General features: G+C 39.2%; 3 protein-coding genes across 5 annotated transcripts in view; 1 reads left to right on the top strand and 2 right to left on the bottom strand.

The window, feature by feature from the left end:
• Positions 1-4,289, bottom strand: part of PHF10 (PHD finger protein 10) — an 18,133-nt gene extending 13,844 nt beyond the window's left edge. For all 3 annotated transcript variants that reach the window (XM_084203513.1, XM_084203514.1, XM_084203512.1), the window contains exons 1-3: positions 4,165-4,289; positions 1,477-1,583; positions 784-914 (exon numbers count right to left, since the gene is read on the bottom strand). In XM_084203513.1, coding sequence (XP_084059639.1) covers positions 784-914; positions 1,477-1,583; positions 4,165-4,233 — 307 coding nt within the window. In that variant the 5' untranslated portion in view covers positions 4,234-4,289. The remainder of the gene's footprint in view (positions 1-783; positions 915-1,476; positions 1,584-4,164) is intronic.
• On the top strand, positions 3,753-27,171 carry ERMARD (ER membrane associated RNA degradation). The gene is made up of 18 exons (XM_084203511.1): positions 3,753-4,036; positions 12,435-12,603; positions 13,703-13,842; positions 14,339-14,440; positions 15,626-15,715; positions 16,137-16,234; positions 16,753-16,889; positions 18,193-18,307; positions 18,849-18,951; positions 19,397-19,426; positions 19,936-20,004; positions 20,765-20,935; positions 21,840-21,923; positions 22,693-22,772; positions 23,253-23,381; positions 24,845-25,054; positions 25,945-26,058; positions 26,608-27,171. The coding sequence occupies exons 2-18, from the start codon at positions 12,435-12,437 to the stop codon at positions 26,765-26,767; spliced, it is 2,001 nt and encodes a 666-aa protein (XP_084059637.1). The 5' UTR covers positions 3,753-4,036; the 3' UTR covers positions 26,768-27,171.
• Positions 5,359-11,523, bottom strand: DYNLT2 (dynein light chain Tctex-type 2; the record flags this gene model as incomplete). The annotated part of the gene is made up of 4 exons (XM_084202640.1): positions 5,359-6,188; positions 7,546-7,704; positions 8,527-8,649; positions 11,155-11,523. The coding sequence occupies 4 exons, from the start codon at positions 11,521-11,523 to the stop codon at positions 6,078-6,080; spliced, it is 762 nt and encodes a 253-aa protein (XP_084058766.1). The 3' UTR covers positions 5,359-6,077.

Raw genomic sequence — 27,171 nt, 5'->3', positions numbered from 1 at the left:
AAAAAAAAACCAAAAAAAAGAATAAAAATGGGTGCAGTAACTGAAACTCCCCCATAAACACTGCCGAAGTATTTCAACAGTTTTGTTTCCAGGCAGCTAGAGGCTGTATTTTACTGCTATTTCAAGAAACATGACAACTTCTTAAATTTTTAAATTTAATAAACAATGTAGAAACATGATAAATTTTCTTGACTTATAGTAGGTCAAGACCCTGCCTATAGTCATGATTTACATAAAGACTAAAGAAACCTGATGTATAGGTTCAGATGCAGAAAATTTTACCAAGCACTGGAAGTGCAGTATTTTTTCTTTTACCATAACATTTAAAAATAAATTCCCCAACAAAGAGATAGATGTGACAATTCTGGATAATAGAGGCTCAGATATTAGAACCTCCACAAACATATTTTTAAATATTTTTCCACAGTGTAGAAATGGTGCCACAATTCAGGGATGAGAATACAGAGATCCAGTTATAGCAAGAAATCATCAACAAATCACTAAAACCTGACATCAGTTTTCAAACAGTACTTGTTGATCTAAGCCTCAAATCAGACTTGTTTGCAAATTTTCAGTGGCAATACCACAAAATCTTATATTACTTTGAAAACCAGTGGATACATTATATTTCCAGTAATGAAAATATGAAGTACAAGTATAATCCAGGTCTACTTTTCCTGGGTCTTTTTTTTAACAGTTAGCTCATCCCATAACCAAAGAAGCACAGACTACATCCAAACTGTTTAAGAATTCAAATTTTTAGAAGACTTTAAAAATGAATACCTGGATATTTTCTTTTAAAGGAAGTCACACCCAAATATTCACTGACTTGTTCCTGAAGCATATAATATTCTCCTGTTTCATCAGGTGGCCATTTGTATTCTATCAAATTTTCAGCAGGAAAATAACTATACCTAAACATAAGAACAATGTTACAACAAATCACAACAATCCTTAAGAATACTATTTACATCTCTAAAAATTCAGTCATTCCCATATATATGTCAATGAACAGTAACTATAAAGTTCGACAAGCACTTTAAAACACTGCATCCTGTTAACCCATTTCAAAAGTCACTTCGTTGTACCTAACCTCACATATATTTCTCTAAATCTCCATTTTTCAACATGCTAAGGGACAGAATCTGAAGAAACTGATATCCATCATAATGGAGAGGACACCAGGAAAAGCAACTACTACAGAGTCAAAATTCATTCAAGTATACAATGTCTTAAAAACATGTAAACTGTGCTTCTGACTGTAAATCAGACGCAACACTTTTTGTGGCACTCTAAAATAAAATGCCTTAAAATATGGTGGGAGCAATAGATATCTAGCTATTCCTAAGACATTACCTCAATTTGTAAAGATGTATGAAAAATACACAAATAATGAATAAAGAGCTAACACTTCAGCATGCTGAACAATAAAGTCAGACTTACAATAAAAGTAGGAATTATAAAAAACAGTATTACCCAAGGTCTTGACTGGAAGTTTCACAGCTTCGAGAACTGTCCCCTGAGCCCATACGCCGTCTTTTGGATGGCTGGCTGCCATCATTGGAATTTTCTTCTGTGTCATCCTGAAATGAAAATAAATATTTAAAAAATTAGACTACTCCAAAGATAATGTAAAACACCAAAAACATTGCAAGGCAACCCACAATTTAAATAGACTTGAACTACTAAGCTTTTCTATGACAGTCTTAAAAAACTCACAGGACAGTCTACATAACAAATTATTCTTTGTTATAAACTATCTGCATGACACATGGTAGCCCAGAAGGAGAATGGGGTGGCTTCTCACCTGTGGTGTACGTAGAGTTCTGAATAGACAGAGCTGTAGCTCTGACCACTAAGTTCATAATTCCTGATATAAACTACTCCTGGCACTTGACCAGACTAGCACACCAAAAGCAAGTGCAGAACAAAAGCCCCAAATCCTTGCTGAGAGCTGATGCTTACAAAATCAGGGAAAATATTACTGAAAGCAACACAGGAGTTTATGGGCATACAGTTGAAATAAAAGGAATGGTATACAGTTTACAAAGAACATCATTGCAAGCAAGTAGCAAAGACTTGTCTCTTGAGATGAAAAAATGTATGGAAAAAAAAACCCAACTTGTTATTACAACAGATACAGAAGAGAACAAGGCTCTTACAGGGGAACAACCAAACAGGTGTTGCAATTCAGATGTGATGTGATCAATATAATGAAAAGGAATAAAGAATGAAGGGGAGGAAAAAAAGACCAAAGCAAAACAAAGAGTTCTGTAAAATCTAGAAGACAGGGACTCAGTTGATGTTGTGTTTTTCACTGCTTTGTTGTCCCATAATGCCATGCAACTCCTACCTGTATCATCAACAATCTCAAAGCACTTAGTGACCGACCCTGTCTGATCATAACTGAGATAGAGAAAGCAGAAATCTTTAGGTGAATTGCCTACCACGACCAGTAGTTGAGACAAGAAAAAAACAGTTCCTTAGGTATTTGAATTTCTGAAGTGGAGCAGAGTGACAGAATCAATTTCCTAACTTCTGTGAAAAGCTTAAACAAGAGGAATTAACCTGTCAGAAATAAAGGAATCAAGACCAACTATACTTACTTATTTAGAAATTACAACAATGATAATTAGGTCTACCTTGGCTAATGTCTTTCATGCTAGTATGTTTTACTTAACATATAACTTGAAATATCAATTTAAAAATATTCCAGCAAAAAAGAATACATTACTTTCACTAAGCAACATTTCACAACGTTATAATCAAGAAAGGCCATAGACAAAAAGCATTTGTCTCCTGGATTTTTGGCTTATTTCTTCTTTTCTGCAACTTTTTACAAATATTCTTCTTCCTCTTTAAGGAGCAAAAAAATCTTTCACACAGTTATAAAAACTGAAAAGCAAATTTTAATGGAACGTGTTTTCTTAGTGCAGCCATCCTTAAAAAAAGCAGTATGCAGCATCTCCACTCACATTAGCAGTAATGCCACCTCTTAGTATTACTGAGAATACCCTATGTGAACTCAGACGAATGAAGCAGCAGCCCCAAATCAAACCAACATTGCATTAGAGTATTTTGTGACACAGCTGTCTCATGAGTAGTTCACTTCTACTTCCCACAAGAGTATTAATGCATTCCAAACCCTTTTAACTGCTAGACAAAGACCTGAACAGGGCCGAAGCAACCCTCTGGTATACTAAAACTTCCAAGAGACTTCAAAACGTCATTAAAATATAGATCTCAACCAGACAGTTAGGTGGAAGTGCCCGATATCAGTTTCTCCCTTGGCTTTGTAATTTTTCATTGATCATACCCAATACTGTTACAAAGTATAAGTATCCATAACATAGAGAGATCGGTGCTCTCCATTTCCATAGTCGCTTCCTTCTCTGCTTAAAAATTCACTAAATTCAATCACACAAGTTGAGTTTGTTGCAGATGACAGTATATGAAGTGGAAACATCTGCAATCTAAAGGGACAATGCTGCTCAACCACCTTTACTGTTCAAAAACATTAAAAAAAAGGGATAGCTCTGCGGCTCTCTTTACGTGAAAAGTCAAGCACTGTCCAAAAATGCCCCTTTCCCCCTGAAAGCGCATGTTTCTGTAAAAAGCTTGTTAGTCCTTACGAAACATGGTGACGTTACAAACTTCTGGTACGTCTGTCACTGTAAGATCGACGTAACGCTGCTTTATTAAGCGATCGAGAAGCCTAAAGTGCCCGAGACGTGTTTCAAAGGGGGACTGCCGATATGCGCCGGGCGTCTTTGGCGCCACAAGTGCCCGCGGTGCCCGGGATGCGCGGGAGCAGCCGGCAGGGCCAACGCGGAACTGCCCGCGGCCAGACCCAAACTTTCCCGGCTGCGGAGCTGCCGCGGTGAGCACTCAGCTGCCGCGCCGCCCCCGGGAAGACGCCGAGGGACTTTTGGGAAGGAGGACGGCCCCGGGCACCCAGCCCCAGAACCGCGCTCAAAGTTCGGCCCAGGGCGCGGGAGGCCGCCCGGCGCCGCCCGGCTCCCCCGCCGGCCGTGAGGTGAGCCCGGGGCGGGCGGGTCGGGTGTGAGGCGCGGGTCGGGGCGCCCAGGCGCGGGGGCCGCGCGAGGCCTCCCGCCAAGGCGGCTGTTGCGCCGCAGCTCCGCGGCCGCCGCCACCCGTTCTCACCTTGAGGGACTGCGCGCCGGGCGTGGCCGGGTCGCTGTCGCAGAGGCGCGGGGACAGCACGGCCGCCATGGCCGCCGCCGGCTGGGCCAACAGGAGCGACGCCGCCGCCGCCGCCGCGCGACCGGGCCTCGCGCCGCGCCCGCCGGCCCCGCCCCCCCGCGCCCTGCGGGGAGCGGCAGCGGCCCCTACCGGCCAGCGCGCGCACGGGCGCGGCGGCTCCTGCTCCGCCCCCCTCCGGGCAGCCCGCGGCGACCCCGGCCCGCGCCGCCGGACCGGCACCCGCATCGACCCGGCGCCGCCCCGCGTGACCGGCGCGGGGGATCCGTCGCCGCCGGTGCTGCCGCCGCCGCCGCGCCCTTCTCCTCCTCCTGCCGCCGTCGCTCGGGCGGCCGCGCGGCCCGGCCGCGAGCGCGGAGCCGAGCCGCCGCGGTAGCGCTTGGGCAGCAGCGCGGGACGGAGGGGCAGCATCCCCCCGGCGGGGTGGTCAGCGCCGAGCGCGGGAGCTGGCACCCAGCAGGGCCGGGCTGCTCCGCTCCGCCGGCAGGCTCCCGTCTCCGGGAACGTCAGCCGGGGACGAGCTACGTTTGTGAACCATCAGCCCCCGCAGGAGGGGGGTTCGGGGGGCGGGGGGCGCACTCGGAGGAGCCGCTACGAGCGCGCTCGCCCCTGCGACGGAGGGAGGGCGCGTGCGGCCGCTCCCCGCCGCTGCGCGGTCGCGCCGAGCCCGCTGCGCGCCGTGACCGCACCGCCTCCCGGTACCGGTACCGGTCCCGCCGGTACGGGCGGGCGGAGCTGAGGCGCAGCCCTCCCTACCCGCCACGGGAACGACCCTCGTCCCGGGGACCGGGGCGGCGCGCGCGCCCGCCCGCACGCAGCCGGGCCCCGTGGGCGCGCACGGCCCCGCGCCGGCGAACAAAGCGCACGGCCGCGCCCCAGCCACGGCGCCGCCCCCGGCCGGGGGCTCCGCCGGCCTCGCGTGTGCGCCCACCCGCGGCCCGGGCTGCTCACCGTCCCTCGAGGTTTGCCCGGCCGCGGCTCCAAAGGCGCTCAGACCCAAGCTGGCTACGGGGCGTTGGGAAGCACCCCCCGCCCCGTCCGCGTTTGTTTTCAGCTCCCAACAATAGTACGGACGCGGCAAAGGCACCAGCACATGTCTACACACTTCACAGTCTCATTTTAAAAAATACAATCGGTGCTGCCCTTGACAGTTACGGACCAATTCTCAATAGCCTTGCGACTGATCCCATCGTCCTCTTGCGACTGCCACCAGAAGCCCCTAGACCAAAGTGACCTAACTCGCTCAATTCAGTATTTGTCCACCCACCAGACCTGAGGCAATACTTAACCAAAGGTTACGACGCGACCCGGGGAACCTAATAACTAAACTTACACTTCATTCAAGGCAAACGGCTGGAAATGTGCACAAGTTTCTAGGACTGCAAAACACGGCTTCCCTCCCAGCCAAGTTTCTAGGCAGACCAGCATTTTATCATAGATACCAACTATGAAAATGAAAAATGAATGCAGCTTTTCTTACAAAAAGCATGCTTTTAAGAAAACTAATACCTGCAACTGCATAGAAGCATTGGTGAACAGTCCTAGGCACTCAAGAGACAAGCAACATTCAAAATTTTGCAATGTTTGGCCTTACACCAGCTGCTCCCACTTCCACAGCAGAGCATTACAACAGATGAAGCCCATATGTACTCAACCATAAACATTTCCAAAGCAGTTTTGTTTGGTTTCTTTTTTTTTAAACAGAGCAAAACCGAGCAAAATTATCTCAACTGTATGTCAGTTTGAATGTGCCAACACCAATAGGACAAATATGAATACTAAAATAATGATCTTTTGAAAATTTTCAAATATACCATGTCTTGTAATGCACGAATGCAGCTGTGACTTTCAGAGTTTTAGTCGTAATAACAAGCCATCACCAAAGCCAATGCAATAAATGTATCAGTTTCACATTTAGCTGAAACCCAAGTGTCTCTTTCAGCATCCCAGAGGCATCTGCTGGCAACCTAAAGGGATAAAAGAGAAAAAAGTTACAAGTGAACATATATACAGCAGTTTTACTATTTATTTTTAAAGAACGCCCAGCAGTATCTAAATGCTAATTAATCTTATTAGGAGAGTTACAACTATTAACAACAATGCAAAACTTGAATAAAATTAACAATTCCTATTCAATGTTAAATTCATGTTCTTGCATCACAGTAAAGCTCCCACACAGATAGATCCAAAAATCGGAGCACCAAACTCCCAATTCTCTCTTGTGTTCACTTGTTACAATTTAACACACAGTAAAAGCATCCCTTTAAAAGCAATTGAATGTCAGTACGAATAGACATCAGTTTTGGGAACACATACAACCAAGAAGTCACATCCCCCACTCCTCTACCTCCAGCTTACTACAGCCTACTTGTAAATTTATTGGGCTCTCAGCCTTTTTGATAAAATTGTTTTCAAAGCTAAATTGTGTGAATTGATGGCTGAAATAAACATATTCCTTGGGAGAAAAAAGTAAACTTGGACCACTTCACTAATCTGTTTGCACCTACAGCTCCTCAGTCAAAACACCCCTTAAGAGGCAGCAACCTGTGGGATGGCACCAGAAAAGCAGGTAGATGCAGGCACCTCACAAACTGGACTTGGTACTGAAGCTGAACCCTTCAAATGTTGTTTTATGTAACTCACTAAACACAGGTTGGTTTCAATCAGGTTTTAAGAACTGATGACGAACACTCCAAAGCAGGAGTGTTCTTTGGCACTCTTACTAGACAGATAAAAGCATTCCGAATGCCAATGGGAGCTCCAAGCAAGCTGGAATACTAAATGTATATACCAACACAGCACAATCTAGAATCTTTTTATTTGAGGTGTTCCAAGTTCAGATGACTGGTGTTAATCTGAAGTCCCAGGAGCATGTCTGGTAGCAGCTGCAGTTACCATCCCCCCTGCAGTTCCCTGCCACCCTTCTGTTCCATGACACCCCACACTAGAACTCCATAGCATCTTGCGTGGAATGCAAGAACCCAAATGGAGATCCAAGTACACCAGACAAAGGAAAACAAAATTCATTGAACTCATGGAATTGTACTGGCACAGCAGGTAGCAGAAACAAGTGGGTGACAGGAAAGTGCAGCTGGGGCTGTTTACCACTTACTGAACACATGAAGATAGCAACCTTCAGAGTTAGGCATAATCACAGCAGCATCTTGAGTTGTCACCTGGGATACTACTACCCCTAAAGAATGTAAAAGCTTCAGGACCACCTCAAACAAGTTAAGCTGCTGAAAAAACATCTAGGAGATAACACACAGTTTTAAAAGTTGTTTTTAATTTTCAAAAGGTGTAACAAATAATATGTTTGCTTACAATCATTGCCTGATTTGCCTTTTCCACAATTAGCACTGATACGACATACTTATAACGGTCATAGTCCAATTCCTTCACAGCATTTAATATTTCTTCTGATATTGAAGCACACAAGAAGTGACTAGAAGCTCCATCGTATGTGGCTTCTTGTAGTTTATTCTATCAAAAACAATTTTGAAAGATCTTAGTTTTCATCCTAGTAGTCTTTTGCAAAAAACACCCTTTACAGTCATTTAATTACAAGAACATGAGAAGAACTAATGAGTTGAACAGTCAGTACAGATGAGGGTCTCAAACAGCAAAGGATGCACTGCTTTTACTCTGAAATGTTTTATCTGTTTTTCTAAAGGTGATACACATGCCCAGCCAATTTCCATTTAACAATCAGGAGAGTACTCTTCATTATTTGGGCTCAGTTCACTGGAAAACAGTACTACAAATATCTGTTCCAAATACCCAAGATATGTCTTCCAGACAGCAGAATTAAAAAAATCTGGTTATTACTGTTCAAAATACCACTAACACTTTGGATTATCTCAACAAATTGTTTTCTTTCATATTTGCTTAATTTGTGTATGTACTAGTCTGACTGTCAAGGATACCAAGTAATTTTATGCAGGTCCTGTGATATTAGCAGAATTAATAGAAATCCACAAATTTGATGTCATGATCCTTTGCTAACTGGACATTTTGTGGGTTATGGTACTTTGAACTGTGCTGTAGCTCAATTTGATTTAAAAAAATGGAAGAGTTTATGAAGCTTCAGCTCCACCTAAACAGCACATGCACAGTAGCGACCTCGCAGAGGCCCTTCTGCACTTTGCAAAACGGAGTACATTCACATTACATTCACGTGCCAAAACTCAAAAGACTGCAGAGATTGATGCATGTTTAAGTTTATGCAATATTCACTGTTCCGTAAATACTTCTGCAAGACAAGCTGCTTTTGCAATGAGACAAGTAATTTAAATAATACCATACTGTTAGTATTGCTTGAGCTTTGTCTCTTAATAAGGCATCCTGAACTTTAGTACGTGGCTCCAGTCTGTATGTGTTACGGTTCTTTGACTTTGCCTTTCCTTCTGTTGGAGCCATGCCTTTTGACTGTACAAAATAATAAGAAAAAATCCACATCACATGTCAATATTTGAGAGTTTGAAGATTCTAAATAATACTTTATGGTATACAGCTAAGAGAAAAAAATCCCCAACAATTAGTCTAGGAGTATGTTAACAAAAACCACAGAAAGCTAGAAGCTGGTTATCATGTGGCTTTTTTAACATTACTGTTTTGCCTGAAATAGGAGAAGTGGTTGACTTCCACTCAATTTTAAATTCTTTTCCAGCAAAATCCAACTGAACTTTGCATTTAAACTCATCAATAAGATACACCATATTACCACCCTGAATCCACTCCCTTTTCCAAGGAAAAATACACAGATATTAATGTACCCATCAACGACTGATAGCCACAAGTTCAAGCTTCTCATTCAAAAGCCTACACAATACCCAAAATACAAACTTGGTTCATTTACTACTTCATTTTGCTCATCCTTATCCCTTGTTACTAAAATAGTAGCTTATGTAATGATGATTTAATTTGCTCATTAAAAAAAAAAAAAAAGGAAAAAGTAAGCTCCAGTGTGCAAATCTTTGTAATTTTGCTTGGAACTTAAAACCAGATCTCTGAAGATCACGTTTTCTCCCCATCCAGCTGTGTACTCTGTCTCTTCAACACACATGACAAAACTTGTCCCTCTATGAATGCAAAAAGTCTGATGTTGCAAAAAAAATATCACCTGCTGTCCACCACAGTGGCTTAAAATAGAACTGTAAAATAGTAACAAAGAAAGAGACAGAAAATCACAAGGGACCAATGAGATTATAACAAATGCCACAGGCAATGGTCTTCCATACCAGCTGCTCCTAACATACCACTTCCAAATTAACTGACTCTTCAGTCTCAGCTCCACTTCCTGACTACTGCTAGAACCTAACATTAAGAAAAAATCATCAGTTCCTTTCCAGGAAAGCAGAAAAGAACTCAAAGTTGAAATAACATCACAATGCACGGCTTATGCTAAGAAGTACAGAAAAAAAGCCACTTATGGATAATATAAAAGTCTAATGAGAATTATTTTAGAAGATGTGCTATTCAGGGGTTAACAGCTCTGTCCATCTGAGGAGTTTTAAGAATCAGGGAAGAAATGCAGTTTCTTCTCTATGAAATCACTAGCACATTCATTCTGTCAACAACTGTGGACATTACCTAAATGTGACCTCTAGTTCCTTTAAAGCAGTGAAGTTGGCAGCCTTAGTGCAAATTGCCTGCTGGTGTTTGTTGAACTCTGAATAGCATTTACTCTAAAAAGACAAGGACCAAACACATTTGCACTTAGCCTGTGGACACTCATTATCTACTACCTGCAAACTCAGATCTCAAAAGACTGAAGCCTTGACATGCTCATCACACCTCACCTAACAGAAGAAAAACCACCTCAAGTCTTGCAGCTGAGGTCTTCAAATGAGCATCCCGATCCATGTGAGTAACTATGAACTTGTGAAAAAGGGTGCAGTCCAAACAGCGATTCTTGGCTGACATCGTTCAGCTTGAGCCACACCACCTTCAACCTCTATCATTAATGATGGAAGAAAATTCATGTCTATAGCACACAACTTCTAACAATGGTATACTTAAAAGCTTACCTGCTATTATTAGTGACAGTAGTTTTCATAATCACTTCCAAAAAGTCGTTGCATTTACTAGTGAGTCAACCAAAAACTTTGATTTCTCTATAGACATGGCTAGTAAATAAACCTTCTTCTGTATATCACTGTATAAAATACACAGTACACCCCCAAGTTTTAGCACAATGTGGCAATTATGTTTCTGTAAAATATTTGCACCCTCTGTGAATAAAACTCTCAGAAGTTCAAGAACTTACTGCATTTGAGCACTTGACCAAAAAACGCCTGCGGTTCTTAGCCTACTCAACTCAAGTACATTGGCTTAACTTTGGACATATGAAACGAAGTATGCCAATAGAAAAAAAAAAAAAAAGCTTTTGCTATTTACATGAAATTCTGTTTGTTAGTAAGTCCATTTTAACAACCAAAAGGTTTTAGTTATTAAAACAAACAGGAAAGAGTTATTGTTTATTCCTTCAGAAGAGGGTACGGCTTCTAGTTTAGAGCAGCACCCCGAGTTGGAGAGAGTGCCCCACCAAAGGCAGGACGCCCCTTCTCTTTACCATCACAGCAGCTCGGGCTCCCAGCGCCTGAGGCAGCACGCCGGCCGCAGGGCATGAGCGAACATCACAGCTGACCGAGCAGAAAGAGCAGAGCTATCCCAAACCGGGCGCGAACCGAGAAGGAACAGCATTCCTGGTGCCAATTTTCACAAGATCACACGCACCTTTTATCCCACCTTCTCCACGCCCCATCCTTCCCTCCCAGCTGAAGCGCCGCAGGCCCGGCCCGGACCGTCCCCCCCGCCTCAGTCGGGCACCACACGGCCCCGCGCCAGGGCCGCTGCCCCCGCTCCCGGCGGTGCCCCAGCCCCGGCTAGCTCAGACCCCCGGAGCCGCCCCTCGCCCTGGCGGCCGCTCACCGTGTCTTTATCCTGGCGCTTTTTCCCACTGTCCATGGCTGTGGCGGCGGTCCCGCTGGGCGGCGTGCGGCGGCCCGAGCCCTGCCCGCGAGCCGGCCGTGACGCGGCGCGCGCGGGCAGCGGTAACGGAGCCGGCGGCGGCCATGGCGGGAGCGGGGCGGCGGGCCGGGCCCCGGGGAGGAGAGGGGACAGCCCTGCCCGGCCCCGCTTGTGCCGGTGCCAGCCCGCTTTCCCTGCAAAGGTCACCGCCCCACCCCGCGCCTGACCCGTTTTACATAAGCGATGGTAGTAAAGGGTGGCCGCGGTCGTGCTGGTTTTGCTCTGGCCTTCTGTCTCTGACAGTGAAACGGCGAACGGGAAGAGACACATATTTACATGGACGGAATTATATGTCTTAGGAAGATGGTAGATTTTTAAATTTCTTTTTCTTTAAATAGCAGGTAGGTACGCCAGATGGCAGCTGATAGCGGTTTCCGATGGGAACTGTTACCCTTGCTAGTGCTGACAGCTATATAAATATTTCTTCTCTCCTTGAAGCCATGAATTCAGAAATTTCATATGTGAGGGTAAATTCTGCCACCTAATTAGAGAGGAAAAAATGTTTTAAATTTAACTTTAATGGCATATTTTTCATTATTATTAGTTTTGGTACTTCATTATCAAACAATTTCTTGTCTGTCTAATGAATGAAGAAGTGTGACTCTCTTTTAACTAAATCAGAAGCATTTTCATCCTTGTTAACATGGCACAGTTTTATCTGTGCAATTTTAAAGATTTTAATGTGTGCTTCAGGATCAGTCCATTTTTTGTGTTTAGACTAATGTGAAAATACCATGAGTGGTTAAATTGCACTAACATTGCTACAGAATTCACGTGTTACTCCCCTGCCTCCCTCCAAGGATCTTGCTGGTTTTAAGGACTGATACTCTTGGTTTACTTGAAGTAGCATCAGTTTCTCTGCAAGCTCAGAGATTAGGCAGAACATTTATAAATGCTCTGGGATATCTTGTCATGGTTTCAGTAGATATAACCGTTCTGAAATTCACCCTCCTGACCTTGTGAAAACAGAGCAATGCTTTCCCTCAGTTTTATGAAGGTGGTTCTGGTTGAGTTCCTTTCATCACGTATGTGAATGAAACTTGCATTGCAAACCCAAACAGCTTGTTTACAGACACTGTATTACTGTCTGTGTAGCTGTGCTGATGGGTATGTTTTAAAAATTTTTTTGTTCTCGTGTGCTTTCTTGTTACAAGGATTCTTTCTGTGTGTTTATGTTCTAGATGGCATTGCCAGACTCAGTCTCTACTTGCCTTTCTCAACCTGTGCATTATGCGATTTGTGAACTTGGATTTGAGAAGAAAGACACCTATGATATTAATAATATTTTATCTGGAAACGGGGAAGTTTGTTGGCAAGCTGTTACAGAGCATGTGTGTTACCTTGAATCAGGTTGGTGTTTACCTGCTGTAGTAGTGATGCATGTAAGACTGATGCAGAATTTCAGTACAGCTCATAGCAATCCTAGCTGGGTTGTGACACTTTGTTACGGTGTACTATTAGCTCTGCTGCAGATTAGACTATGTAGAGTTCATATCTACAAGGAGCTTTACATTTTTCATCTGCTTTTGGTATTTGGCTTTTGCTGGCTCCTAAGGTTTGGGTAATCTGTGCTACCTAAGTAGCTCCTACTTTGTCTTCATCTTGGTTCCCAGCTTTATGTGCCTGTTACATAAGGGGTTCAGTTCTGCTTCTCTCCAACCCCATGATTGTCTTGTTCTGTGTTCTTTATATTCCTTTTGTGCTAAATTTAAAAGCCTGGGGCCATCAATATTGCTGCTGTTGTTTCTGTTTCCCAGCTTTCGATTGTACAGAAGTACAGTCCTTTTTATGTGGAATAGTTTGTAGTTGTTTTTTAACCAAAACAAAGTATTTATGTCCTGATGAATTAATTGAATTTTAATTTGCCAGATTGCAAGCTCTGTTATTAGTTTCCAGAGGTGGTAGAAATATCTTTCAGTAAACCAGAAGAATTTATTTTCCTGTTAAAAGTGTCCCACGAAAAAGAGGCAATGATACCACTCTCTAAGGTACCACATCCATCTGCCTTCTTTAAATGCTGTAAGTGGTGCAATTTGACTCTCACTGAGCCTGCACTAGCTTCCAGCTTGATGTTTGGAATTTCTGTAGATATTGTAGTAGGTTCTTCACATTTCAACAGAAGCAGAACATAATGAACCTCTTGCCTTCCATATTTTGTTGTGTTAAGTTTTTGTTGGGGTAGAATTTTTGGGTTGTTTTTTTGTTCTATTCAGAGAAGGTGCTTTATTTTACCTGGTTTTGCACTGCAGTTTTACTTTTCAATACGTTTTTTTGTGTGGTGTTTTGGACAGTAAATTGTATTGTATTGGTTGTGCTAAAATAGTCGGGACAAAACTGTCTGTGCTAAATATGTACACAAACTGTAGCAGGTTTTATCCCTAGTGAGTTTTAAAATATTAGGCCTTCAGGAAAGTTGGTACCCTAATCACCTTCTGTTTTTCAATTTAAGATCAAAGCGTGGATTATATCAAAAGCATACGATCGTTAGGACCTGTCTGTGAATCTGTTAATTCATACTTCGAATCTTTGACCAAAGAACAGTTTGTGATTCAGTGGGCATTGTGGTTCCACTGGACAAACTGCACAGAGGTATGGAAATTTCTGTTAAGTTTGTATTTTGGCACCTGAACTCTTTGTGGAAGTTTAATGTGAGAACATAGAAGAGAGATCCATGAACTAAAATGCTTAGAATTTGTAGCTAATCATCCTTCTCTGATATATAGTTGCTTGTAAATTTTCTGACTTTGTAATCAGGTTTTGTGTTAGACAACATAAGGAGCTTTGGGCCTGTTGTAACATTAGTTTGTAGGATTTTGTTTTTCTAATAATCTCTGCCTAATGCCAAGTTTTACCTTGCAAAGTTATTATGGGTAATTTTATATACGTAAGGCACTAAATATCAAGAGGTACTCTAGGGAAATTTCTCTCCAGGTAACTACGCTTTCATTTCTTTGGCATGGTTTTCTTTCTACATTTGCATAGCAACTATCACAGAGGAATCTTTAGGTTTTTCTGTGGTATTGTCTACATGAGCTTTCCTCTTGAATATTGAACACAATATTCTTCCTCTTCCCCCATTGTGCAGGTATTTCTGGAAGTCTTTGATGTTTTACAATCTACGCAAGCTACAGAAGTTGCTCTTGGCTTAATGAAACTAACATCATGCTTGGAGCGAGCCTTGGGTGACGTAAGTACCAGCATGAGGAGTCTGTGTTGGCTTTATAAGATGGGAATGAGCTCTTGGATTTAATTGTACATTGAAAAAAGTGATGTTACCCTGTTCTGTAGTAGTACACTAACAGTCCACATGCATTTTGAGTTGGACAGAGGTTCTTTCCTGGATCCAGTTGTGCTGATGGAAACATATGTGGGGCTCCTTCACCAGTGCTTGTAGAGTTGCTTGTGCGAGTGCTGTTACTAACTAATTTAATGAGGAAAGAGAAGTGTTTGATTGATCACTGCACACAGTGGTCTTTATTAGTTTGGTCTATTTATTGGTCTTTATTCGTTTGATCTATTTAACTGAAGTAGGGTAGCATAGCTTCCACAGAAGATCTGATGGTGTATTAACCTCTGTGAGGGGTGGCATGCAGTTGGAAAAATAGGCTACTGGGTAGCTTCTTTCCTAGGGAGAAGGGAGAAACAGCTACTTTAACAGTTTTTGCTGCTGGGCTGTTTTACAGCCGGATAAGTTAAAATGGCTAGCTGTTCTATATCTATGAGGAGCTCTGGAGAAGGAAATGGCAGAGAAAGAGCAGTGGGCTAACTCACAAACCAGTTTGCCCAATTGTGGGGCATGCTAAATTTTTCAGTAAAACAAATCACCAAAGATTGAAAAAAATGTCAGGGAGAGTACAAAGAATGGAAGTTGTGATAGCAGTTGAAAATTGAGGAGCTATTATTGTCCAACAAGGATAAAATCTAGTTTAAAGAATGGTCTGAATCAGATGAACCACAAGTGTCCTCCCTTTCACATTGACAGACCCTATAAATTTCTGTTGTAAAAACAAAATACACTGTCCTTCGTAGAGCTTACTCCCCTAATTAGGTGTTCTTGTTGTGCCTTATTGGTTTTTGTGGGTTTTGGAAGAGAAAAGCAGTATATGTGCAGACCTTGTGAAAAGCCTAACTATGGTCACATTAAATAAAATATCCACTCTTTCCCTGATATGTTGTCTCAATTTTAATTTGTCATGAAATTACAGAATTTAAAGCCTTTTTAAGAATTTAGTGGGTTTTGTTTGGTTAGTGTTTTTACAATAATAAAAATGGTTATTGGGTAAAATAGTCAAGGTATATGTTTGAAATACAAAGAAGTAGAATAAATTATTTATTACCTGTTCTGCTCTTTTTTTTTTTTTTTTTTTAATAGGTGTATTTACTTAAGGGTAATGATTGTCCTTTCCTTCTAAGAGACTTGCTTGCATCTGAACAGCTTGCAGTTGTCTTTGGACAAGCTGTAGTAAGTACATAGTTTTGAAATAAGGAATAACTACTGAGCTGGTTTTCTTCTTACCAAATGTACCTTGTGTTGATTTGCATTAAATTACACTGGATTTATAGTACAAGAAGTAAGAGCTAAACTTGATTTCAATTGTTTGCCTGTCATAACTGTTTGGGATGTCTAATAACTAGTTTGATTCTTCCCATATTATATTCTATATCCTGTACAAATAAGCTGAGAGATTCTCCTTCAGAGAATACTGGGAATTGTGAGTAAAGAGTTTCTGTTACTGTGACAAGTGGTGGCCAGTCATCCTGACAATAGACATTGTAGTTTCTTAGAACTTTTCTGCCAGGAAAAGGGAATAAAAGTAAGAAGGGTAAGAAAGACAAAAAATAATAGATTTCTTCATGCAGTAATTGCTTTATTTATTAATTAGATGAATGTACTGAGGGTATTCATTGGATCTCCACATGGTCTGAACCTTCGTAATGTTTTGTGGCATGGATTTGCATCACCACAGGAAATTCCTGCCAAGTAAGTTACCAGGAAAAGAACACTCCTTTTCTTACCAGTCAGACTTGTGAGTTCTTGGAAAGTTGTTACTTCTCTTATGGGAAAGAAAATAAATTTCCTTTGCAGCTTCTGCTTCTTTTGGAAATGGATTTCCATAGAATACTTCAGCCATTACAAAGATGGCCAGTATTAGGTCCAGCGGGTTTTGTACTGTTAGGGAAAACAAGAATGTTTAGCTTTTTTTTTAAGTCAGGGCAGTGAGGAGTAACTGGGAACAAAAGACAGAGTAATGGGGTAGAAGGAGAAGCAACAGCAGCCAATGTAGAATACAGTGATGCTTTTTATCTAATTCTACTCTTTTTTTCATGCTTATGAATACAATTAATTATTAAGTGCTCCTACTTAAATGGGGAGAGTACATTCTGGGTGTTTTTTAAAAAAATGAAAAAAACCCTTTGTTCCTAACTCACAAATATTGGTTTTTTGCAGAAAAATTTCTTTGTATAAGCTTTTCTAATATATTGTGGTATTCTCCCTAGATACTGTGCTATGCTGCTCTTTTTAACTGCAGGATTGGGTCAGTTGTTACAGACTTATCTTCTGCAAACTAAAGATGTTTTAGTACATCGACCTTATGTGATCTTCATTAGTTTAGAGGAGCTTGATGCATTTCCAGGCAAGTATTTAAACACTAGCAATTTCTTTATTATCCTGTATTTGCTATAGTTTCCTTGTCCAAAAGCGCTGTTGAAAATAATGCATTTCCCAGAGTTCCAAGATTAAATCTTAGCTAAGATGCCTGTATACACCATCATTAGATAAACCAGTCATACTTGTCTACATACTTAATATGTAGACAGTTCACTGACGACTATTGAGTAAAAAACTACTGCATTCTAAAATAATTGCAGCACATTGAAACATGACATATGGCTACTTCTAAAAGACTTCAACTGTATCTTACATTTTTTAGATTATGAGAATTAATTTCATGTAACAATCATCTAGTTTGCCTTTATGAAATCTAACTCTTTTCAGAATCAATGGGTTCCAGCTGCAAGGGTCCCAGCAGGAGTGCCCTGAGTCTTACAGGGGAGGTAGTGTTGAAACAGAATAAAAGATGGTGACACTTCTTTACTGCACTAATGTGTTTCTCAGGGAAGGATTTGAAGTGTCACATTAAAATCTTCTCCCTGTCCACAGACCTTGTTTGGTTTATTCCTACTATTTTAAGGCAATAACAGCATATAGGGGATCTTGGTGTCAGTGTTGATCATGGTCAATTTGTGCTATATAATCAGTGGAACAACTGTCCAAGAAATTGAGACAGGGCTTTTGGGAACCAAATCAAGCTGATAATATTCCAATAATTATGTAGTGTAAATCCTATGGCTGTTGATTGGCTTTGAAAAAACATTTACTGTAATCAAGTTACACTTATAATTTTAAGATTTATCTTAGATAAGACATTTATGATATGAATTTATAAGTTTGGGTTTCATTACATGGTAGTATTGAAGTATGAAGTGTTAGTTTTTATGCTATATTTTCAACACAGAAAGTTTATAAAATAGGAACAACATGCTCTTGTTCAAATGTTCATACTACTGTATTGATTCTGGCTGAATAGAGATGATTCATTAATATACTTTTTTAAAGTATCTGAAGTAGGTACAGGACAACTCAACAGAAGATGGGTCCAGTTGCTATAAAGTCCTTCAACAAGAAGCAAACGTAACTTTTTAAATTGGTTTTAGTCTATAATTTTACATTATCACCGCAAATACAATCTTACATATTTAAATTCTGATCTTAAAAATGGCTACTGTTGTATTTACACAGTTAAAAGAAAATTGATAACTTTTAAATCTCCCTTTACAAGTGTTGAAATTATATCATATTTTCAGTAAAATAATTAAAATTTATTAGTGAAGTGTAGATTATATGTAATTTTTCAATGTTGTTTTTTTAACTTGCAGATCTTAATAGTGAAATACTTTCCATAGCTGAAGAACTTGTAAAACTGTCCAGTTTTGTATTAAAAATTATGTTACCATTTTGGATTGCTGCTTTAACAGCTTTCAAGCAAAGCAGGTAAGATTTTGTAATTTTTTTAAAATAGAAACTAAAAAGAATATATTCTGTATTTTTATAACTGCATTTGTAGATTCCAAGGCTTCATACTAAATTACTTCACAGCATATAGTTATGCTTTGTTATGGTGATCTCTTGGAAAGTTTGTTGAGTTATGGCTTTGTTTTGTGCCAACCAAGTTTACAAACTATATTTTGAAGCCCAAAAAGAGCTGTTGGAGATGTAGCAAAAAAGGAGAGGTTTACAAAGCAAGTGGAAATAAATCTTCATATGTTAAATCACACATATTTTGAATTTTTAAAAAAAAGGATATTGTTTTGTTTTCCTCTCCCATGCTCCACTTTATGTGAGTTATTCTCATCTCTGAGCTTGAATTCAGTGGTCAGTTTCTGTTTGGCACAGGTAGTAATTTATTGTTTGTTTACAAAGTCCATTACAAAGGAATTTTGTCAGGGTTGTTTGGCCTGAGACTGTAACTCTGAAATGGTTTATATTTATAAGGAAGAAAAACACCCTTTGGATACCTCTGTTACTTTTTCAGGTATGCTGACAGTGTGATTCTCTTACTTCCTCAGCTAGAAGCTGGACTTAGATTGCTCTTCACTACAACTAATAAATGTCCAAATCGATTGCTAACAGCGGAGGTAAACTTTTGTCTAAAGTCAATTATGATTTAGTGCTTACAATGTTTACAAAAGAGTTATTCTAGAAGTCTAGTGTCTATAACCATTTACAGATTTACTCCACAAAATTTCAGTCAATTTTGGAACATCATTTACAAATCTCAAGTTGAGAGATTTGAATGCCTTTAATATTTTATTAAATGTCTGCCTCTAAAAAGGACTGAAAAAGTAGTGGAAGATTACAGTTCAGTAATAGTAGTTTAGGGTGAAAAGCAAGACTTGATATATTTGCTTTAAAAAACTCTGCACAAGATCCCAAAGTGCCTTTTTTCATTCATAAGGGGACTTTTTGCTATTCATGCACCTCTGGTATCTCATGCAAATGAGTAAACTCAAGTTTTATATACATGACTAGTTAATTGATTTTGTTTGAAAACCAAATAATATTATTTGTGTCTTGTTCCAGTCTTCTGCTCTCTACACCACTTTCGATGAGGTACTGTGATTTTTTCTAAATATATATCAGTGTCAGAATTTAAACCATGCATGTTTCCCATTACTAGAGTTAAGAATGCACTTTCTTTTGTTAAATATGGCATTATTTCTAATTTTTTTCCCAAATAAAAGATGGTGGACAGTAATCATTTTAAATTTGGACTGCTTCAGCAAATATCAAAATTAGTACAAATTGTAATGAACAGACTATTATTTTCCAAATGTTTTTATCTTGAAATTCATCACTCACAGAAACAAACATTCTGCTATTTTTCCTAGATTCAGTTATCCAAAATAAATAAAAATAAATCCTGCCAGCATAAATCCTCAGTTTTAGAAGTTGATTGGATTATTTCAAGTTGTTTGTCAGTAATAATTAGGCATCTTGATTCTAGAGTAGCAGAAGTAATCACATCAGTTTAGGAAAACTATTTTAGTTGGTGTTTCTTCTTTGATTATATGGTCTTCAATAATTCAGTAAGTTTCTATTCAAATTATTTTTTTTCCTAGATGCTAGCAAAGCATTTGGATAATGAAGAAGTCAACCAGCTACCTGTAGTTCTTGAAGAGCCTGCCATGGAAAGTGTTTTGGAAGTGTTCTAGAGTTTTGTCATCATTGTCATTTGTTTGTTTGTTTCACCGAGTAATAATACTTACGATATGTCTGATACTCAATTATTTCATATAGCTTGTGTCCAGCAGCTTAGAACCTTAGAACTTTAGCAGCTTGTTAGCCTTTTTTGTTGTGGAGGATACAAAGTCATACCTGACAAGCTATATTGCACTGGGATATGGGACTAGCTTTCTTTTTGAAATATAAGTGTCTCAGAGATATTTGTGTTTAGACTCCTGAAGCTCAGCTGAATGGAGCAGGAGAAGAACTGATGCCTCATACAGGGAAATTTCAAAACTTATTTCTGATTGCTTGTGAGACATGCCTTACACTGTCTGGGCAGATAGCACAAAAATGTGGCTCAAACCTACCAGAGCATATTCTGCATCTTACTACCCAAACAGATTGTGAACAGGAAAACTAGGGGAGTTGAGTTTAGAGGTCTTTTGAGAGTCTGGGGGACATCTGAGGTTACTGTCGTGTTGCCAAAGGCAGTGGGGCTGTGAAGGGCCTGGGACACAAAACTGATGGAAATCTGTTGTTAACTGTCACAGTATAGAATGTGTGTTACAGGTACAATTTGCACTGGGTTTTTTTCTGAATATCTGGACACCCCTATAATATAGACATGGTCACATACTTGTCTTTCAGAGATATTCTATACACACAATTCTGTATGACTACAGGTAGAATAGAATTCTTTATTGTTGGTGTGTGTTTCCACAGGACTTCCTTTGGGATTTCTTGAACCACCAGGAGGGCCCACGTATAAGAGATCGTTTAAGCCATGGAGAGATCAATCTAGAAACCTTTCCCAGAGAAATAGCTAACCAAATAGTTGGATTTGCTATTACTATTCTCTGCAGATTCTCAGATGAGGATATGTTTTCTCTTAAGGTAGGGACTAGTATTTTGTTCCAGAATTTTTTTTTTGTTATTTTGGATACCAAATATAATTTTAGATAGAGTTTTATGACTGAATCTTTCTGACAACTGCTTTTTTTGCAAATGAAATATTCCTCCAAGTACAAAAATGTGAAAGTATGTTTTTGCCTAGTTTTGTAGTGAAATAAGTACAGAAAGTTTTCCAAAATGTTGCCCTTTCCTGCTGTACCTTTATTTGTTGGCTAAACCAGTCCTTATTCAAATGGTTGATCTGTAAATTATAACTATTCCACGTAATTTTGTCAAATTGTATTGATGAACTAGCCTGTTTATCTGCAGAATTATCTGAAAGGTATGTAGAACATCTGTGGCTCACCCACTGGGGTATGTACTGTGTAGTTGTTGAGATTTTCTTTTCCTGAGACACTGTAAATAATAGTGCCTTGCTAATGGATGTGTTATTTGTATCTATACTTACGCTATGAATTTGTAAACACTTTTTGCTTAGCGCTATGTTTCTCAACATCAGCAATTATTGTGTTTGCTCTCCCCAGTTTCCTGTTTATATTTGAGATTACTTCTTTCAATATCTTGCAGCAACCTGAGATAAATCTTCCAGTTATTAGTTGCAGCCCTTTTTTGGTTTCTCAAGATGTATTGTGTGCTGCTGCACACAAAGAGAATACTTTGTTGCTTTTCTGTCAGCTGCTGTCAGGCTTCATAGTTAAAATATGTGAAATTAAGCTTTAACCACTCATTGTGCTGATTACTTCTTTCAGTCCTTAGACATTTGGAAGTGTTTATTGAAATCAGTGATATAGGTGGCATGCATGAAATGAAGTCTAAGCCTAAGTCTGCATATGATTAGCACAGCTTAGAGAAACTGTTGTGTATTGTCTGTGATCTTGTAAATCAGGAACACATGGTCATAAAACCACTGATGAACTGTGCAAGTTGCTACCAATCTCGATTTCATCCAGTTTCCCGACTCAAGAAACAGGTAGGTACTTCCATCTGTGACGGCATTGTGGTCCTTAAAATTGTATATCCTCAAAATTATCTAATTCTTTTCTTCATGCTTTGATTGTCCTAAAAAAAGTTCAAACCTTACATATTTTTTATTATTTCTTTTGGTTTATTTTTCCAAACATAAAGGAAATCACAGTTGCTAAAAAGAAATATAATTATGCACACTCCTGTTAATGCAATTAATATCATATTTTTGTTCTAGATCACTAAATAGCTTTATTCTTACCTGACTGTTTGCTTTTCTGTAGTTTTCTTAATCTCATATGCTTTTTTAGATCAGGAACGCTGCTTGGTCCTGTCTCCAGAATTAGGGTATTACTAAGTTTTTTATTGTATGAAGGCCAGCTGATTAAGATTCTGTCATGGTAGTTCTCTGCCAATCAGTTTAATGAACTGCTTGAGGATGTGTATTGATTTGAGATTGCAGTAGGGATACCTAGTTCTTTTATTTTTCAACAGCATGCAAACAGTGTGTTACCAAAGTCATGTTAGTTAATTTTTTATATTTAATAAAAAACATAGAATATTAAATTAGTTAGTTCAGATAATGTTTTAGTATGGAAGCGTACATCCAGACTTTTTGCCCTAACCTAAACCTTAACAAATGAACTTGGCTTACACGGTTATGACTAGTGAACAAATAACTTACTGCCTGTTGCAGTTCTTTTCTAAATGGGCCACTAAGAAAAGCATGTCAAAATCTATACTTTGTAAAACAATTTTCATTATATGTTTTTGAGGTGCTGGAATGTATGAAGAGCATCCATTTATGGCCTGAATTGGCAACAGTGCCTGAGGAACAAGAACAAAAGATTAGAGGGTATGTATGTGCTGTATAAGATCACCAGATATAAAAAAAGCAAATAATTCCTTATTCTGAAAAGGCAGTGGGAAATTTTATGTAAGATATTAGTTAGAAAAATAATGTAGCATTCTAACATCATTTGAAATGGAGGAAGTCATTAATAATATCACTGGAGGATATTGTACTTGTTTAGAGCTGAGAGAAGAAAACTTAATGCATCTATCATATGATCAGTATACTGTAGGCTTTTTATGAATGGAGGATCAAGGGGGGTTTTGAATATTGCTAACAATGAGAAAAGGTTGCTGTAGTTGGAGAAAGAGAATCATGCTTGTAAGGTAGAGGGAAAAGAAATTGTGTGAGAGCATAAGAGTGGATGCTGAGTACACTGCTATCCAAAAAAATCTGCATCTTCATCTCTGCCATTTAAGAAAAAATGAGTACTTAACCATTTTATAGTGTCAAATATTATTTTTTTTCTCTATTGCTTTTAAGGTTGGAAGGAAATGCTGAAACTAATACTTTAATTTTGATGATATCTGAAATTATGTCTCAGTTGCAACATTATATGCCCCAGAACTGCTGTAGTTCAGATGATCCTCTCAATAGTGTCCTAACAGAGAGGTGAGTTTGATGCCCTCCTGGTTCCTGCTGTCACCTTCTACTTGCAGCCCAATGTAAAAATTCTCAAACCTAAATTATCCTGTGCCTATTTGCAGAGAAATGCTTGAAATGTATGCACGTTTCTAGTGTTGCTGCTGATTTAATCTGAAAATTTTAGGATTGCAGCTGAACATCATCTTCAAAATAATTGTACATTTTGGAATTACAGTAGAGATTTTACTTGGAAATTAGACTGAAAAAATAACCTTTTTTTTTCAGACCACAAAAGCAAAATACTTTTAATATTTGTGTACTTACTAGATTAGGTTGTTTTTTAGCCTGGTTTGTGCTAAAACTGCATCAGAAAATTGTTTTAGTGTGCTTGGTGTCACAGCTGTGTGTGGTGTTCAAAATGGCAATACATTGCTATGTAATTCTATTCTTCATGCTCTAATATCAGGATTCAGAAAGAGAAAATGTCTTGTACTTGGTGTCAGACTTGGAGGTGTGTTAGTTCCAATGCCCAATTTGGAATAATAATCAAATATCAAATAAAAGTCAATCGTTTGACTTTTAATTGCCACCCTTAGACCAGCCTTAAGATTCGCATGACTGATGTTAGAACAAAACACTCCTAATCAAACCCATTAGGCATGGGTGGCATAGAGCAAAGAGGATTCTACCTGTTGCTTTACTTATATAACATGTGAGTCTTCTGCTTCCTACCCACCAATCTGCAAATTTATTGTTTGGAAGAAAGAAGCCTTATTATTGATGTGTTAGACCTTTAGAGTTTTCTGCCTTTATCACTTCAAGTCATTAATGTTTTGCTATCTCAGAGATAAACTGAGCGTGAGGGAGATTAAGAAACACTTCAATAAGAACAGAGTGTTTAAAGTGATGTGTGACACATTAGTGTAGCAGATATGACAGCAGGAAGATATTTGTGAGCTTTAACAAAGCATGATCTGGTGTGGCGTTGATAAAAAAAATGGCCTCACCACCTGCATTTTACGCCATGTTAAGTCTGCTTCTTGTTCTGCCCAGAAGAAAGACCACACACTAATGGGAGTACTAATTAATAGCATTTGTTTCAGTGAGTTTTGTTTTGGTGGAGCTTAATTCATTGTGAGTTGACTACGGTGGGAGGCTTCAACCGCAGCCCTGCTGCGATTTGATGTGTTCAGTGTATAATTTCAGCCAGGCAGTTTTGTTTATTGTGGTTGTATTTCTTTGATCTGAAATGGGAAACATATTCATCATAATCATTTTTGCATTTATATTCAATAAAGTGATAGAAAACACAGTCACTACTCCTACTACACAGATCCTTGGTTTTTTTCAGTCATGAGGTAAGGGCAGTTTGTTTCCAGGTTTTCTGAATTAAAACATTATGAGTCAAACCGCACTTAATATGAAATGTATCCGATGTTTAATCCAGCTAGCAAAAGATTGACATTAAAAAATCCCTTTCTGTTTTGAAGGCTGCTGGTGGAACTTTGTGATACACGCATTTGCACGCTGTATTCCCCACGACCTGTCCTGGAAGTAGTGGTCGTACTCCGCAAAATAAGCGCGCAGTGCCATCAAGTGTCCCAACAGGTTATTGCCGGCGCTGGGCTGAGATACACGCAGTGGCTTAATAAGAGTCTGCGCTCTCGCCAGAGGCACAACTATCGGCGGATGCTGAACAGGTTGGCTGCTGGTTTTGCTTTACTCTGTGGTTAGGTTTATGGGAGAATGGCTGCACGCTGCTGTTGCTGGCTTTCAGTGGCTTCACTTGGAAGTTTAAAGTCAACAGTGTTCACTAGTTCTTGTTCGCCATTTCAGAGTCAAGTGTCAGCCAGTTTCTATTAAGTAGCAATATGGAAATAACAAAAAAAATTCTCAAATTGGAGAATAATTTAAGGGTCATTGCTAGATTATGACAGTGCAAATCACAAGCTTTCAAATTAAGTACTACTTGAGTGTTAGATTGTGTTTTTTTTAATTTCTGGCTTTTCCTCTTTAGGTATATAAATGCCTTTCAAGTTTTATCTGACTGCAATAGGTTTAACTGATTTGAAGATTTTATCTACTTTATTTTACCGCTTTTTATCATTACACCCGAATCAGGCTCTTTATAGATAGAAGAGATTTAATATTCCATTAATTTTTTTGTAATCATGGGAGCTTTCCAGAGTTTTATAAGTATTGTGTTACTGGCAAGGTAATGTTCCTAAAAATGTTAACCATATTATTTAAGAAATATAGCTGAAACTGACACCTGATGATACACATTTGTGATTCAGTTGAACTGTAGTTTATTATCTATGGATTAATGGGAGGTCACGAGTTTTTATTTGGAATCTTAGATATTTGCCTTCTCTTCCCCCCTTATTTTCAGTTTATAGTCTCTGTTTACTTTTCTGGGATTTGCACTGCTTTTTGCTGAGGGACATTTCATAGTGTTTTTATTTCCCCAATTCTGCAATATCCATCAATTTAGATTGAGTACAGAAGTCTTAATATTTTTTTAATATTAATGATTTCTTTTTTATTTGGTTTTAGTTTGTTTATTTAAGTATTTTTATTATATTTCTAGCATGAAATTTTTGTCTCCAGTGTTGCGGCTCATCTTACTATTGACTACTCTGGAACTAGTCAGTGTTCATTCAGTTTGTAAGAAGAATTCTTTTGATTATCAGCAGTATCTAAAGTGAGTATATAAATTTACTTTATGAAAATAGGAATTGCCCCAGAATTCCATTTGATCTTTACTCGAGATTTTTCATCATTATAGTCATAATTTTACCTTGGGCAATGTTCACTCAGGTGCTAAAATAACTTTATTGAAGTGTAGATAGGGAATATTAATTCATAAAAGTTGCATTCAATATGTTGCTGACTTTACTCCTTGTGTGTTAATTAACAGCTGGTTGGGTATCATGCACATTGTGAAACATTTGACCAAGAAAGCAAAGGAAGCTATTTGGGGAAAACTCTGTCACACATTTGGTCGCTGTATTCTTTCGATGGTGGTGTTAATTGCAGTTCTGAAGATCTTCCCATCTTAGTGTGAGAGGGAGGGAGTGGCTTTCCAAAAGTAGGGCAAACCTTAATGTATTGATCATCCAGTCCTCCTGAGGGAGATTTGGAAACTTGAAGATGCTTGCAGCTTTAAGTCAGGCAATGTTCTTCTCTTTTTTAAAAAATTTTTCTTTTTAAATCCTTAAAGGAGTTTTTTCTCTAATGTTATTTCTCTTAGGTTTTTGAAGTCAGTCTTGCAGTACACTGAGAACTTGGTGACATACACGAGCCCTGACAAAAACAAGTGGGATGAAACCATGGAACTTACAAAGAAGACTTTGATAAAAATAAAGAAAATCAGTGACAGAAAGCTAATGTTAATGCATCTAGCTACGTGAATGAAATGGGCTTATGATTGTCTGGACATTGTTATATCTAAACAGTTACAGAGACCTCATATTTGATAATCTAATTCAAAGGCAAATTTCATAAGTCATTTTCAAATTTTGTATGCAAAATTTACTCTTTTTTGAGAAGGTAGCTGCTGATACTGGAGATGAATGATCAAGGTTCCAGAGAACGGGTTGTTTGTCAAATCTACTGAAAAAGATTTACTGTGAACTAAATCAGGATGATACAAGTTCTATTGTAAATATATCTTGTGTTTTTTGTACATTGATCTTATATTTTTTGTAATTTTTTTTTGTTTCCTACTGTACTGAAAAATACCCAAGAAAAAAGTGTGAATAAAAAGCTCTGGAAATTTTTAAATCCAAAAAGTAATTTTTTACTTTGGAATACA

The sequence above is a fragment of the Fringilla coelebs genome, assembly GCF_963513975.1.
Source record: "Fringilla coelebs genome assembly, chromosome: 3".
NCBI lineage: Eukaryota > Metazoa > Chordata > Aves > Passeriformes > Fringillidae > Fringilla > Fringilla coelebs.
The sequence above is the reverse complement of the archived record's forward strand: the minus strand, read 5'-3'. Positions and strand labels throughout refer to the sequence as shown.

Coding starts and splice junctions, on each gene's coding strand:
- ERMARD (XM_084203511.1), top strand. CDS start 12,435: ATGGCATTGCCAGACTCAGTCTCTACTTGCCTTTCTCAACCTGTGCAT. Junction 14,441..15,625: donor TGGAGCGAGCCTTGGGTGAC/GTAAGTACCAGC, acceptor TTTTTTTAATAG/GTGTATTTACTTAAGGGTAA. Junction 23,382..24,844: donor AATAGTGTCCTAACAGAGAG/GTGAGTTTGATG, acceptor TCTGTTTTGAAG/GCTGCTGGTGGAACTTTGTG.